The 13,722-nt window shown below is 37.6% G+C and overlaps 1 protein-coding gene across 1 annotated transcript; it reads left to right on the plus strand.

Annotated features, from left to right (window-relative positions):
* The first annotated feature begins 3,039 nt into the window (after nucleotides 1–3,039).
* Nucleotides 3,040–3,805, plus strand: RPL10L (ribosomal protein L10 like). Its single transcript, XM_053593379.1, has one exon. It carries the CDS (start codon nucleotides 3,090–3,092, stop codon nucleotides 3,732–3,734), a length of 645 nt encoding a protein of 214 aa, XP_053449354.1. The 5' UTR covers nucleotides 3,040–3,089; the 3' UTR covers nucleotides 3,735–3,805.
* The last annotated feature ends 9,917 nt before the right edge of the window (nucleotides 3,806–13,722 follow it).

Raw genomic sequence — 13,722 nt, forward strand, 5'->3', positions numbered from 1 at the left:
CATGATGTGTATCACTCACTATATTAGACTCCAGAATGCATTCTTCCTTGTGAACAAAGTCAAGTTCAGCTCTTTGTGAAACAATTGAAATGTAATAGCAAAAAGGGAAAGAAGATTATGCCTTAAACTAATACAAAAAACTGTTCTTTTCCAGTCTTTGCATGAAAGCAAAGGATACTGGGAATTTGCTTGCACTTCCAACATGGTTTAGTGTTAATTCCAAATACTTAAAGTTTGCCTTGCTGCATAATCAATAAGTACAGAATAATGCAGACCCCTTATCCAAGAGTTGTGGAAAAGCAAAGAGAAACAATGAAGGAAAGACTGTTTCACAGTCAAAGCTGAATCGAGTCTAAATATGTATGCATAGCCGCTTCTACGGGGTCCTAGAAAATAATCTCTCCCTGACCGCGCCAACATTTATTATTACAGGGCATGCATCATTAGAGTCAGCCAAGTTTGTCTTTTCTATTTTTCTTCTGTACACAGTCAAATGGCAGCATGCTGGAGCTGGTAAACACTGGCTCACAGTTGATTGTGTACATCCCTCCTCATCTCTGTGTTCAGTAACATCACAGTAATTGAAATTGATGATGGAGGGAGTATTTCCACCAAGTCAGTAAATACTACGAATCAGGTCTTTCTTCTCCCTTCTCAGTCAACAGGTTGTTAAATATTTATCAACACACCACTGCATCTCAATAATGTGTCAAAACAAGGAACAAAACAGGGAACCAAGTAGACAGAGTCCTGTCCTCAAGATCTTACTGGTCTTATGTAATTGCCCTGTCTCATTTATACCTTATTCCTTACCTCCACTTACACGTGTACCCATTCTTTAAACCATCTCTATTTTACATGATAGTCATGTCTCCCTTCGCTATAAATTTCAAAGCAGACAAGTTTTACACTTTTTTGTGCAAGGTTTGTTTAAGCTGATGCACACTGCAGATGGCAAAGGTAGGGAGATAAGGAAAAAATCAAAATGTTGAAATTGAGAAGAATGCTGTCCACATGTAAATCTAATGATGTGGTTCACGCATTTTCCACAGGATCTCCTGTAGTATTTGCAAGGGTAACAAAAAAGTATAGAGGATCACGCTGTGGTCCTCCCTCTTCTCTTCTCACCCTCCTACTTTAAACCTGCAACTGGCAGGGGCCTCATGCAAGAGCATGGTATGGTGTCCAACGCTCCCAATTTCGCAGAGAGTTGGACAGGAGGTTTTGCAGAACTGGTGCAGTTCCAGGCAAACAAGGATTACTCAGCCTTGGATTAATGAAAGAAGCTTACGCAGGCCAGCCCTGATACTGACATAAGCTTCTCATGGTCAGAGATTGCAGGGTTCTGACAACCCTAAAGAGGTGGGAGTCCAGACAAGTGGAAGTGAACATGTGATAGCACATGAACTCCAATCAGACATCTTCCTTTCACCTCACAGACTCCTCTCTCCTAGATGCTATCATAGACTCTTGGCATATAGTCGTAATAAAAATGATACAAGTATGTTTACAGAGTAAAATATATTGCGTTCACATCATATCTTTTCTGTAGCAATGCAAAGCTTTCCTTTTTGATCTATTTTTTTGCCCATTCTAGTCTATTCACCACACTATAATCAGAGTGATAAAACTTGTAGGAAGCTCTTCAATGACTCTGCATTAAGACCAGAATCCCATGCGATATGTAAGGCCCCTCTCACATATGTACACCCTCTAAGTTAATCCACTCACCCTCTCACTCACAGTCACACTGGCCTTACTTCAGTTTCTTAAAACATTCCATGTTCCTGCTTGCTCCAGGGCCTTTGCACATGCCAGGCCCCATGTGCCATGGTCACCACATGAAAACTCTTAACTGACAAAAGTCTTTCCTGTTCATTCCTCAGTCTACATCAAGGTCCCAGGGCTTACTTTGTCTTTTGTTGTTGTTGTTGATACACTTTACACTTTATGATATGTTATTTGAGTAGTATTTAAACCCTCTCCTAGACATAAGCTCAATGAGGGCAGGAGTTTTATAACAGCTGAGTTTTCTATGTTAAAGAGAAATCATTAGCAAAATATATTCATATTGGAGGGAATTTGTTACTTCATCCATGATGTCATGGATCTAGGAAGTAACATCAAAAAAAATTTTTTAAAGGGAGGAAAAAATGCAAGTAGGTTTTACAGACTATTCATAATTTCTCTGTCCTTCCTCCCTCCCTACACTCTGATCCTAGTCATAACATTTTTACAAAATGTAATAGCAGAAGAAAAAAAGATGAAACTTATTGTAAAGGTGTAAAAGATTACTAAAGCATAGTTACTCTTTAACATAGCTTCGGCAGCTTTAACGTTTAAAAACGCAAGTCATCTTAAACTTAATTTCAGTTTGCATTTTAATCTCTACACCCCACTTTGATAGTAAAATCACCCCATTAGGCCAAGTGAAGAGGAACAAAGAAAGCTTCACGTTTATAAGACAATTATCAAGCAATATGCATAACAAAGATCTTTTCTTTATGCCTCTCTTGACTTTCATCTCTTCCTGAGCCTTATTAGAAAGGTTAAGACATCACTTTACCTCGGGAAGGTGGCCGCACAGTCTTCAAGGAACAGCCTGATCTGCAAACACTGACGGGAAGATACAAGCCGTGGAAAGAGAATTACGGTTTTTAACTAAAGTGCAAACAGACTATACTAAGTGAAGGGACTCTTTTTCTAAAAACTTTAGCAAAATACGTCTTCTATGCTTTATGGAAGGCCTAAAGCAAAGGCTTCAAGCCCAAGACCACCATGGGGAGAAATCAGCCCGCGTCACTGTAGCAAGGCCTGACTCCTCACCCAGACCTGGACGCAGCCCCGGCCCTCGGCCACTTGCCCCAGCTTAGTTTACGCACTGTTGGGTAGCGAGGGCGCTGACGCATAGAGCGTCCCGAGTCTATGGTGGCGGCGCCCTGAAAGAGCGTCTTCACGTCGACCTACGGACTTTACGCTTCCCGCGGGGGACCACGGGAAACGTACTACTGTACTACGTAAGCTCCGCGCAGGCGCAGGTGTGGGAACGCTCGTCCCTTCGACGCACCACCGGGATTCCTGGCGTCGCCATGGGTCGCCGGCCTGCTCGCTGTTACCGGTACTGCAAGAACAAGCCGTACCCCAAATCTCGTTTTTGCCGAGGTGTTCCCGATGCCAAGATCCGCATCTTCGACCTGGGTAGGAAGAAGGCAAAGGTGGACGAGTTCCCGCTGTGTGGCCACATGGTGTCTGATGAATACGAGCAGCTTTCCTCGGAAGCCCTGGAGGCCGCCCGTATTTGTGCAAACAAGTACATGGTGAAAAGTTGCGGCAAAGACGGCTTTCACATCCGAGTGCGGCTCCACCCCTTCCACGTCATCCGCATCAACAAGATGTTGTCCTGCGCTGGGGCTGACAGGCTCCAGACCGGGATGCGAGGTGCCTTCGGAAAGCCCCAGGGTACTGTGGCCAGGGTCCACATCGGCCAAGTCATCATGTCCATCCGCACCAAGCTTCAGAACAAGGAGCATGTGATCGAAGCCTTACGCAGGGCCAAGTTCAAGTTCCCTGGATGCCAGAAGATCCATATCTCCAAGAAGTGGGGCTTTACCAAGTTTAATGCTGATGAATTTGAAGACAAAGTGGCTGCGAAGCGCCTCATCCCTGATGGTTGTGGAGTCAAATACATCCCCAATCGTGGCCCATTGGACAAGTGGCGAGCTCTGCACTCATGAGGGCTTTGGCAGTACTGCCTCCTTGGACCATGCCAGTCTGACTTACGCTCACCAAGAAATTGTATTTACTGGCAAAAAATAAATATTTGTTAATTTTATAATTTATCTAATTTTCAAAATTATAGACTACTAATATAATTTTTATATTAATACAGGAGGTGTTTTAATGGCAAGTGTTATTTTCTTTGCTTAAGTAATAAACAATTTGTATGAATGTATAGAGAAAGCTATTATATTAACCCAGCTACTTTACATTTAGGAGGGTATAGGGAAATACGTAGTTTTGTTTGTAGTAAAGTCGTAAATTATGCAGCTACCGTTACCTTGAATAAAAAATAGCTAGAGAAAATACAAAATTTGTGTGAAAAAAAATCTTCATTGCTTGTAGAATATATGCAATAAAGATAAAAATAATTGTAGGCATTAGTGTGATATTTCAACTGCAACCTATTTGAAGCTAAATAGTCTGTTTCTAAACTTGGTTGCTTGTGTTTTCCTGCATATTTCTGCACATTATTTTTTAGAATTATTTTTCACCTCTGATTATCAGCCTTAGGACAATCGAATATCACTGAAAAAGGTTTTTCCAGACAAGCCTTACCCTGTCTGTACAATAAGGAGACAACAGTCCAATGTTTTCTTCACAGAAAGGTCATAGGTGATAACAGAGTTCATATTGCTTGTATATGGGTCCCGGTAGAATCAACAGAAAAGAGAAATGACACTGAATAAGCTATCTGTACTCTAAAAGAACCCTAGAGAGAGTCTGCAATCTGTTGGTGTTTAACCCACATTACAATAACATTGATGGCAGAGGTGTTTTTTGTTTTATTTTAGAAACTACATAAGCTAAAATTTCTGGGTTTGCACAACAGTTTTTTAAAAAATTCCTATTCTTTAAGTTGATTTTGTCTTTTAAACCTCAATCCTGCAAACAATGCCAACAGTTTTCTTATACTACCTACTCATGTTCAGTGTCCACATATTTAATGAAAGCAACAAAATGAGTAGTAAACAGTGCATAAACATATACTGCTGTTTAGCTTTCATTTACTTAAAAAAAATTACTGTCAGTCCTAACATCTATGACTCCATAATTGCTTTTAGACCCTTGCTGTGAGTTATTTCCTATTTGTAAGTATATTTTTAATTTAGGTTGCTGTTTTAAGCTATAATGTTTTTCATCTTATAAATGAATTTGAGAAAGATAACTCTCAAATACTAAATATCATGAATGTAGAGAAAGGGCTTTTCAGCCAAAGAAGTGCATTCTTGTTCTATTTTACTCGATGCTTTGAAAAATCCTGACATTTTTCTAGGAAATTAAGTCCTATGCAGTTAGTAAATGAAGATGCCTTGAGCCAGGTAATTGACCTTATCTATACCTGTTTACGTTTTACCACACTGTCTTTCAAAAACAAATTCAACCTCAAAAAAAAAAAAAATGCAATACAAAACAATGAAACAAGAAGTTCCTTAGCTACTAGTATAAAATGATCCAGCTTTGATAATATTATCCATCTTCATTATTCATCCTTCTCTTTGGTCTTAAACCTCTCACACTTATCTTGACCTTCAAACTTGGAATTCTGCACTTGATATACAGAGAGACAGCTAAGGTTAAGCCCATAATTGTCCTTGTCCTACAAGATGGGTAACTATAATTGTTTATGCATCCAGATACGTGAGTAGGAAGGAAATGAGAATAAAACTTATACATTGAAAACCAATGGTAAGGTTTTTTTGTGTGTGTGTGTTTTTGTTTTTTGAGACAGAGTCTCAAGCTGTTGCCCTGGGTGGAGTGCTGTAGCATTACAGCTCACAGCAACCTCAAACTCCTGGGCTTAAGCAAGTCTCTTGCCTTAGCCTCCTGGGACTATAGGCACCTGCCACAATACCCAGCTATTTTTTGTTGTTGTTGGAACTTTCATTGTTGCTTTAGCTGACCTCGGCCGGGTTTGAATCCACCAGCATTGGTGTATGTGGCCAGTGCCCTGCCCACTGAGCCATGGGCGCTGCCATAAGTTGTTTTCTTCTTTTTTTTTTTTTTTTCTTCCTACAGGTTTATATTGTAAACAATTAATATATAAATTCTGTTTTCGTCAGTGTTGATAAATGGACACTTGCTTATTTTTCTTAAGTCATTCATATTAATTCATGTTTTCTAAGCCATAGTTTTGTTTCTTCAGCATTTTCCTTTTTTAAAAGGTCATTCCAGTTATTAAAAAAATTGACAGCTATGGTTTAATAAAAATAAAAATAAAAAAATAAAAAATTGATAGGACAATTGGGCTGAAGGATAATTATATTTTTGCAGAGCTCTTCATTAATTTAAACTTTCCACTCAAAACAGAGTAACTGGGAAATGTACTCATATATTTGTAATCAAGTACTACTGCAATAAAACAGAGTTATTTTCTGATTTGAAATAACAGCTGTAAGTACAGTTAACTAAATTCAAACAAATATTGTCCAATAAGACTATTTGATAGAGTCTGCAGGTTTTATGGAAAATACGGACTAAATAAAAAGACAAAGACAACTGTAATAAGAATAAGCAGTGTAATCAATTTAGTTTTTAAAAGCACATTCCATAAATGATCTTTATATAATCCACAATTTCTACTCCATGAAAATATGGAATTATATTAAACCTATTTAGCTTGAAATATTTACATTTTATAAAAATAGACACCAGCTCTGGAGTGAATTGGCTCTTTCTAACATTGGTAGGCATTTTATTTCTGCTTTCTCAGTCTTGTCCTGCCTACCCTAACATAATTCAAGCAGGGCTTTCTGGTTCTTAAAATGTCACTATTGACCTAAGGATTGAGCTAGGACGCCATTTTGTTATAATCACTATCCAGATTTTCATTCACGACTTAAGTTTTGGTTTTTGTTTGTTGATCTTTTAGCCTATTGATTTCATTTTCCTGGAAATAACTATGAATTATTTTTTTAAAGCAAGTAAGGCTGGGTGCAGTGGCTCACGCCTGTAATCCCAGCAATTAGGGAGGCTGGGGCAGGAGACTTTGAGTCCAGGAGTTTGAGACCAGTCTGGGCAACATAGGGAGACCTTATGACTACAAATAGAAATAGAAAATTAGCTGGGCATGGTGGCATGTGTTTGTAGTCTCAGCTACTTGGGAGGCTAAGGTTGGAAGAATACCTGAGTCTGCCAGGAGTTGGAGGCTGCAGTGAGCTATGATTGCAGTATTGCACTCCAGCCTAGGCAACATATCAAGACCCTGTCTCTTTAAAAACAAAACAAAACAAAAACAGTGAAGAAAAGGTAGAAGAGTAAAATCAAAATAGATTGTAACATTCAATAATAATTAAAAAATCAGGCAATTTTCATACTTAATGATGGATAAGAATAAAAGCTGTTGGCTCCCGTAGCTCAGTGAGTCAGGTGCTGGCCACATACACTGAGACTGGTGGGTTCGAGCCTGGCCTGGGCCTGCTAAATAACAATAACAACAACAACAACAAAAAAAAAAATAGCCAGGTGTTATAGCAGGCGCCTGTAGTCCCAACTGCTTGGGAGGCTGAGGCAAGAGAATCACTTGAGCCCAAGAGTTGGAGGTTTCTGTGAGCTGTGACACCACAGCACTCTACCAAGGGCGACATAGTGAAACTCAGTCTCAAGAAAAAAAAAGAAAAAGAAGGAAGAAAAGCTGTGCTGTCAGGATGACTGCATTTGAATCTCAGCCTTTTCACTTTCTTTAAGTAAATTATATAGTATCACTATTCTTTCATTCTCTCATTTATACAATGAGGTTAAGACATTTTAATATAGGACTGTTTTAGGATTCAATGAAATGATACATTGAGAAAGTGAATAGTATTGTGCTTTGCACATATTAAGTGTACAAAATTAAAGTTAATTTAGAAGAGGTAATATTGATGTTAATTACATTTGCTTCTCCACTCATAATTTTGGGTGCCAGTACTATTGTTATTCATGATTTATGATCTTCATATTCTTTATTGCAATCGTAATTCCCCCCAATTTTATACTTGGAGTTCTACATTGAATTGAATTCAATATTCTCTTTTGAATTTTTGTTGCTTTTTAGTTTTGTAATTTCCACTTTCATATCATTGTATTTTGTCATGTCTTTTTGGAGCTCCTTTTGAAACAAAATTTAATTATGCTTTACTGAATATTCTTCACAAATGACTCACTTAGAGTGATTTGCTTAATTTTCTTAATTTCCTCTTTCCTCCAAACTGGATTTTTTTTTTTTTTTTTTTGAGACAGAGTCTGACTTTGTCACCCTTGGTAACGTGCCATGGTGTCTTAGCTCACAACAACCTCAAACTCTTGGGCTTAGGTGATTCTCTTGCCTAGGCCTCCCTTGTAGCTGGTATTACAGGCACCTGTCACAATGCCCGGCTATTTTTAGAGACAAGGTCTAGCTCTGGCTCAAACCTGTGAGTTTGATCTCAGGCAATCCAACTGCCTCAGCCTCCTAAGTGCTGGGATTACAAGCATGAGCCACCTTGCCCGGCCGGCTCAAACTTTCTTTAATCTGAAATGTGGGTGAATTTCTCTTATCACCCATTCATGTCATTTTCTTCCTTTAGTCTTCTCTTTAGATGCTCTAGGTATTGCTATTTATCTACTTTTCCAAAGCCTTGGGATAAGAGGATGGGGGAAAAGAGAGAACTTGAAGGGTTAAGTATATAGCCTGTAGTGGATGCTAGATTCTGCCTTCTCTTCTTAGTTGACATGAAGGCTCTTATGCCAAAGCCAACTCCACTCAGCGAGGTATGTAGTCCCAGTACCAGCTGTGGCATATTTATTCTTGTCCAGCTACTATTTAGTGTAGAACCCTGGAAAATGTTAAGTCCAATTGTTTTGGTACTGCTTGGGACTCCACATTTCAGTGGATTTTCCCACAATTTTCCTTCATGTAAATATATGTTAAGTATATTCCTCTCATACTAAGGTGGCACTCTTTATACTTTTTTTTTCACAAATGTTTCTAAGAGGTTGGAGAAATTTGAAAAGGTACATTCCATAAATGAGTGTTATATAATCCATTATTTCCTTCCCCCACTCAAGACATGGAATTATACTAAATTTATTATGTCATAAATCTGTAAGTAAAAAACATCCAGCTCTGATACAGTATATGAGAATACTGCCTTCCTTTTTATATAGTCTTCTAAATTATTACATGCATATATAAGAACCCTTTCCTTGGCTGCTTTTGGCTATATTTTTCTCACTATATTTTATTCATTTTATTAGATATTGGGAAGAGAGATTCCTTGGCCATGTTTTATTTCAGCTTATTTACCTACAAGTCTTCTTAATGTCACACACAAAAAATTATCTATGTCTGGAGATACAACTATTGCAAACAAAACATGTAAAAATATTATACTTCCTTATGTACATTTCCAGTTATTTTTTTAATGGTATAGACCTGAAATTATTAAACTAAGATATTTGACTCTCAAAATGGGAAATTTTTAATATAAATACTAAAGAGATCAATTTTGTGTTGGCATCCATACAGAATCTTAACATCTCGTACTATATTATAATTAGCTAATCAATTAATTGTGCATATTTAAATAAAAAATAAATAGATAAGAGTTACTAATTAGATATTTTTATGATCCAAATACTTGAAAAATAGGACTTTATTTTCAGTAAAAATGTTGTATTTTGAAGACTATATTCATAAAATTCCCTGTTGTCTCAAGCTGATTGGTCACTTATAAATAGAAATATAAGGGATTTGGGGAAAGTATGGCATCATTTGGTGTCAAGAAGTAGTTATTTTGAGTGTTATGAGTCACTGAACAATAAGAAAAAATACTTGATGCTGATGACAGGGACAGACGAGATGGCAGAACTGAAAGAATATCAGGGGACAGCCCTCATCCCATCTCTGCCCTAGTAAGGATAAGACCTGATTTCCCCTGAGTGTGGGATATTATGGTACTCTGAATTTAAACAAGATTATGGTCTATGTGCCATTATTCAAGCGCATTGCTTTTTGGGAGGGAAAACCATAATAGCAAGAGACAGTGTTGAGGATTTCTTCCATAGTGGTGGCCAAAGGCAGAGGAAAAAAGAGCCACCGTGTCTTAGTCAGATTTCCCTTGAGGGAACTGGACAGAGCAACTGCAATATCTTTCTAAAGAACTGTCCAATAGACTAAATCAAGGAGTCAGCATTTGGCCACCAGATACATAGAGAACCAGGAGATAGTCAGTATATACAGAGAACCAACAGAGGCCGGGAGCAGTGACTCACACCTGTAATCCCAGCACTCTGGGAGGCCGAGGCAGGTGGATTGCCTGAGCTCAGGAGTTCAAGACCAGTCTGAGCAAGAGCAAGACCCCGTCTCTAAAAATAGCTGGACATTGTGGGGGTGCCTATAGTCCCAGCTACTCTAGAGGCTAAGAAAAGAGGATTGCTCAAGCCCAGAAGTTTGAGGTTGCTGTGAGCTATGATGCCAGGTATTCTACCCAGGAGGCAGAGTGAGCCCCTGTCTCAAAAAAAAAAGACAGAGAACCTACAGCAACTAAAGGGAACCTGTCTTCTGTGACTTAAAGTCATTAAACAAAGAGAACATGGTCAACACTTACAGCCTGTTGTCAATAATCTAAATCAAGGAATAAGAAAGGAAAAAGAGGAATAAGACAGCAATAATGTCCCCTTCTTTGCTCTAAGTATCTGAAAAGTCCTAGTCTGGGCTGCATAATCAGAGATGCAAGTAGAATAAATTAAAATTTTCATAATTGACAGTGATTAAAAAGGTATGGGATGAGGCTTAGATACCATAAAGGAAATGTGCTACTAAAAAAGCAATAGAACTTCAACTTTTCAGTTGGTAGGTCCTGAAAAATAAAATTTCACATTCACCTCCATATTTCCCTTGTCAAACAGTTCAATAACCATTTTGATATTAAAAAAGAAAGTCTACAAATCATGCTAGCAAATGTCCAAATTACTAAAACTTAGAGTTACTGAAATTTCACCAACTCAAGTAAAATCTCATTCAAGACAAAGAAACTTCTAAAATGATTCTTAGAAACACTTAACTATGGCTCCTTTACTTCTCTCATCTAAATAAAGGAAAACTTTAAATTCCTATCACTCAAACGAATGCTCTTGGGGCTCTAGTCAAATTTTATCTATCTGTATCTGTCTATCTGTCTATCTACCTATCTATCTAGTTATCTCCCAAATTACCCATAAACAATGTCTGCTTATAATCTTCTACCTACTTGGTAGGAATTTAATTTACACATACATTTATACATTTATAGTCTGCTTCATTTTATACCAATACTCCGCAATTGCAAGCCATTTCTTGAAACAAAACTGCCAAAATGACACTAATAGAAATGCCATTTTCACACTTTTATAGATTTTTCAAGATTTTACATAATAATTATAAGTTATCAAACTATGTAAGTCTGCAAGGTCAAAACCAGCTATGTAAAAAGCAAAGTTAACACTTTGAAAATTTGTTCCTTAAAAAAATTTGGGGGGGGAAGCCAAGGCAAGTAGATTGCCTGAGCTCACAGGTTAGAGACCAGCCTGAGCAAGCGTGAGACCCCATCTCTAAAAAACAGCCAGCATTGTGGTGGGTGCCTATAGTCCTAGGTACTCGGGAGGCTGAGGCAAGAGGATTACTTGAACCCAAGAGTTTGAGGTTGTTGTTAAGACACCACGACACTCTACCAAGGGTGACCAAGTGAGACTACAAAAAAAAAATTTTTTTATTAACTATGGGTACATAATAGTTTATATCTTTATGGGGTACATGTTATGTTTTAATTTAGGCAAACAGTGTGAATTAATCAAATCAGGATAATTGAGGTATCCATTCCTATTGTGTTAGGAATATTCCCCAGTCTTTTAGTTAGTTTTAAGTATACCCTAACTTATTTTTGATTATAGTTACTTTGTTGTGCTATCAAATATCATTCTTTCTATGTAACTAAAAAAATTGTTTCTTAACTATATCTGTGGCATATACCACCAGACTTACTGACTGAATTGGTGAGTTTGATGTCTGTGAAGTGTTGCAGGCAGAACTTCAGAAAATGATTTGATACTGCACAATCCATTTGGAGAAGCTTTGGTCCTAAGACCCAACCATGCCATTGTAGATACCTCTTTTAGAAAAACTCTCAGTCACAGAAATCAGGAGATACCTTCAAAGAGTCCTTAGAGCATTGCTCACAATAGAAAAATAAGATTAAAATTCTTAATTTTCATAAAGAGAACAAAGAATATATCTATTGTGGTATATTCACAATGAGAAACATTATAAACAGTGAGAACAAATGAAATGCAGCTATAGCCAAAAACATGGTTCACAAAGAAATGGTTGAATGATAAAAGAGAAAACAAGACTCCTAATAGTATGTCTCTTTAAAGCTCAAAAACAAGAAAAAACCAGATGAAATATTGTGTATACCTAAATAAATGTGATAAAGCTTACTTTTTAAAATAATTCCAACAATGAAAACTTAGGACCGTGGCTGCGTGGATGGGATATGACATGGCAGGGGAGAAATAGGTATGGTTTATGGAAGATGCTTTGTAATATTTCATCTTTTACAGCAAGGCCTTCTAGCTTATAATTCTTCACGATATCTGGCCTATTTTGGGGACTTTCCCCTTTGAAGGATTCCAAATTTGAGAATCAACGTGTCAAATCACTACAGTCAGTTGCCTTCAGAAATTCATTTATAAGGAAAGTTTATTAATTTATAAGATATTCCAAAAGTTATATTTTATAATTAATGATTTTATTATCTGAGGTCTTGTCATTTTTTGGTTTCATTTTTATTCCTATTTCATAATACCTTTTTTATTTTTTTTTAATTATAGACTTAATATTTTGGTTAAAATATTCTGTGGTATACCAAGACTCACTTAGGGTACTTTGTCTGCCAGAGAGGATTTGTCGTGGGTTCTGCTTGTTTCCTGCATTGCCATCCACCTGAAATCAATTTTTCTTGTTCTGAGAGACTAAGAATGTGGGGTTTTCGGGTTGAGCTTTCTGACTTTGCCTTGCATTCAGGTTATATAGGATATTATATAGTGCGGCCCTGAGAAATCTACTACCTTTCATGGGCTAACCCCTCACAGCTCTCTGCTGCAGTTTCAAAGTGTTTGCTTCTGTTAGGTCCTTAGAGATTTATTTATTTCCTAGTAAACCCAGAAATGTATTAAAAAAATACTGTAGGCAGAATCCAGTTCGATTTTGATGGGAGATCCATGTAAATTCTGCTGAGTGTAAATCCTGTGATATTTTTTAACCTGGTGTTTGTCTCTTAAAGAATATCATGGTAACTTCAACCTGAAATCATTTTAATATAAACTTCATAAAGACTATAGTCTTTCTATCCTCATTGCCTACTTCCAAAATTTAGATGCAAAAATCTTTGTGGAAAATGCTGGCCTTTTACTGTGTTATCTTACATGAATGAGAAATGCGTCTTTTAGAATTCTCTTTTCCAGAGGGTGCGCGATCACAAGGGAAGTGTGCAACTTAGTGCTGAGCAGAACAGACTTCAGTCCACTCACATCGTTGGAATTTGATGCACTGACAGACTTGGGTTACAGATTGTCCTTGTGGGATTTAGAATACTCAGGGTGTCTATTTGTCCTGTGAGATCCTGTTCATCTCTGCTTAACCTTCATTTCATATATGTTGTCCCCCTCAACTGCCTGCCCTCCTGATGTCTGAAGTCGCCGCAGACTTCAGGTTTACCCCTGGAAAAAGGCAGTCAGATTTCCTCAGTACCTCGGGCTCCGGACGGGTGACTTTTATCTGATCTCCCACTGTTTACTTCAGGACTCTTATTTTCACAACCTTTCCCATTATTCTGAAAAATCTAATTCCTATAACAAATCTCTTATTTTATCTTACGTTTAGTAGTTCTGCTTCCCAGACTAAACGGTAATTGATACAAGAATAATCATTAAAATAAGGAACAGATC

This window comes from Nycticebus coucang, chromosome 6 (assembly GCF_027406575.1).
Source record: "Nycticebus coucang isolate mNycCou1 chromosome 6, mNycCou1.pri, whole genome shotgun sequence".
In the NCBI taxonomy this organism is placed as follows: domain Eukaryota; kingdom Metazoa; phylum Chordata; class Mammalia; order Primates; family Lorisidae; genus Nycticebus; species Nycticebus coucang.

What these genes read in the sequence shown, in the direction of transcription:
- RPL10L (XM_053593379.1), top strand. Translation starts at nt 3,090, where the DNA reads ATGGGTCGCCGGCCTGCTCGCTGTTACCGGTACTGCAAGAACAAGCCG.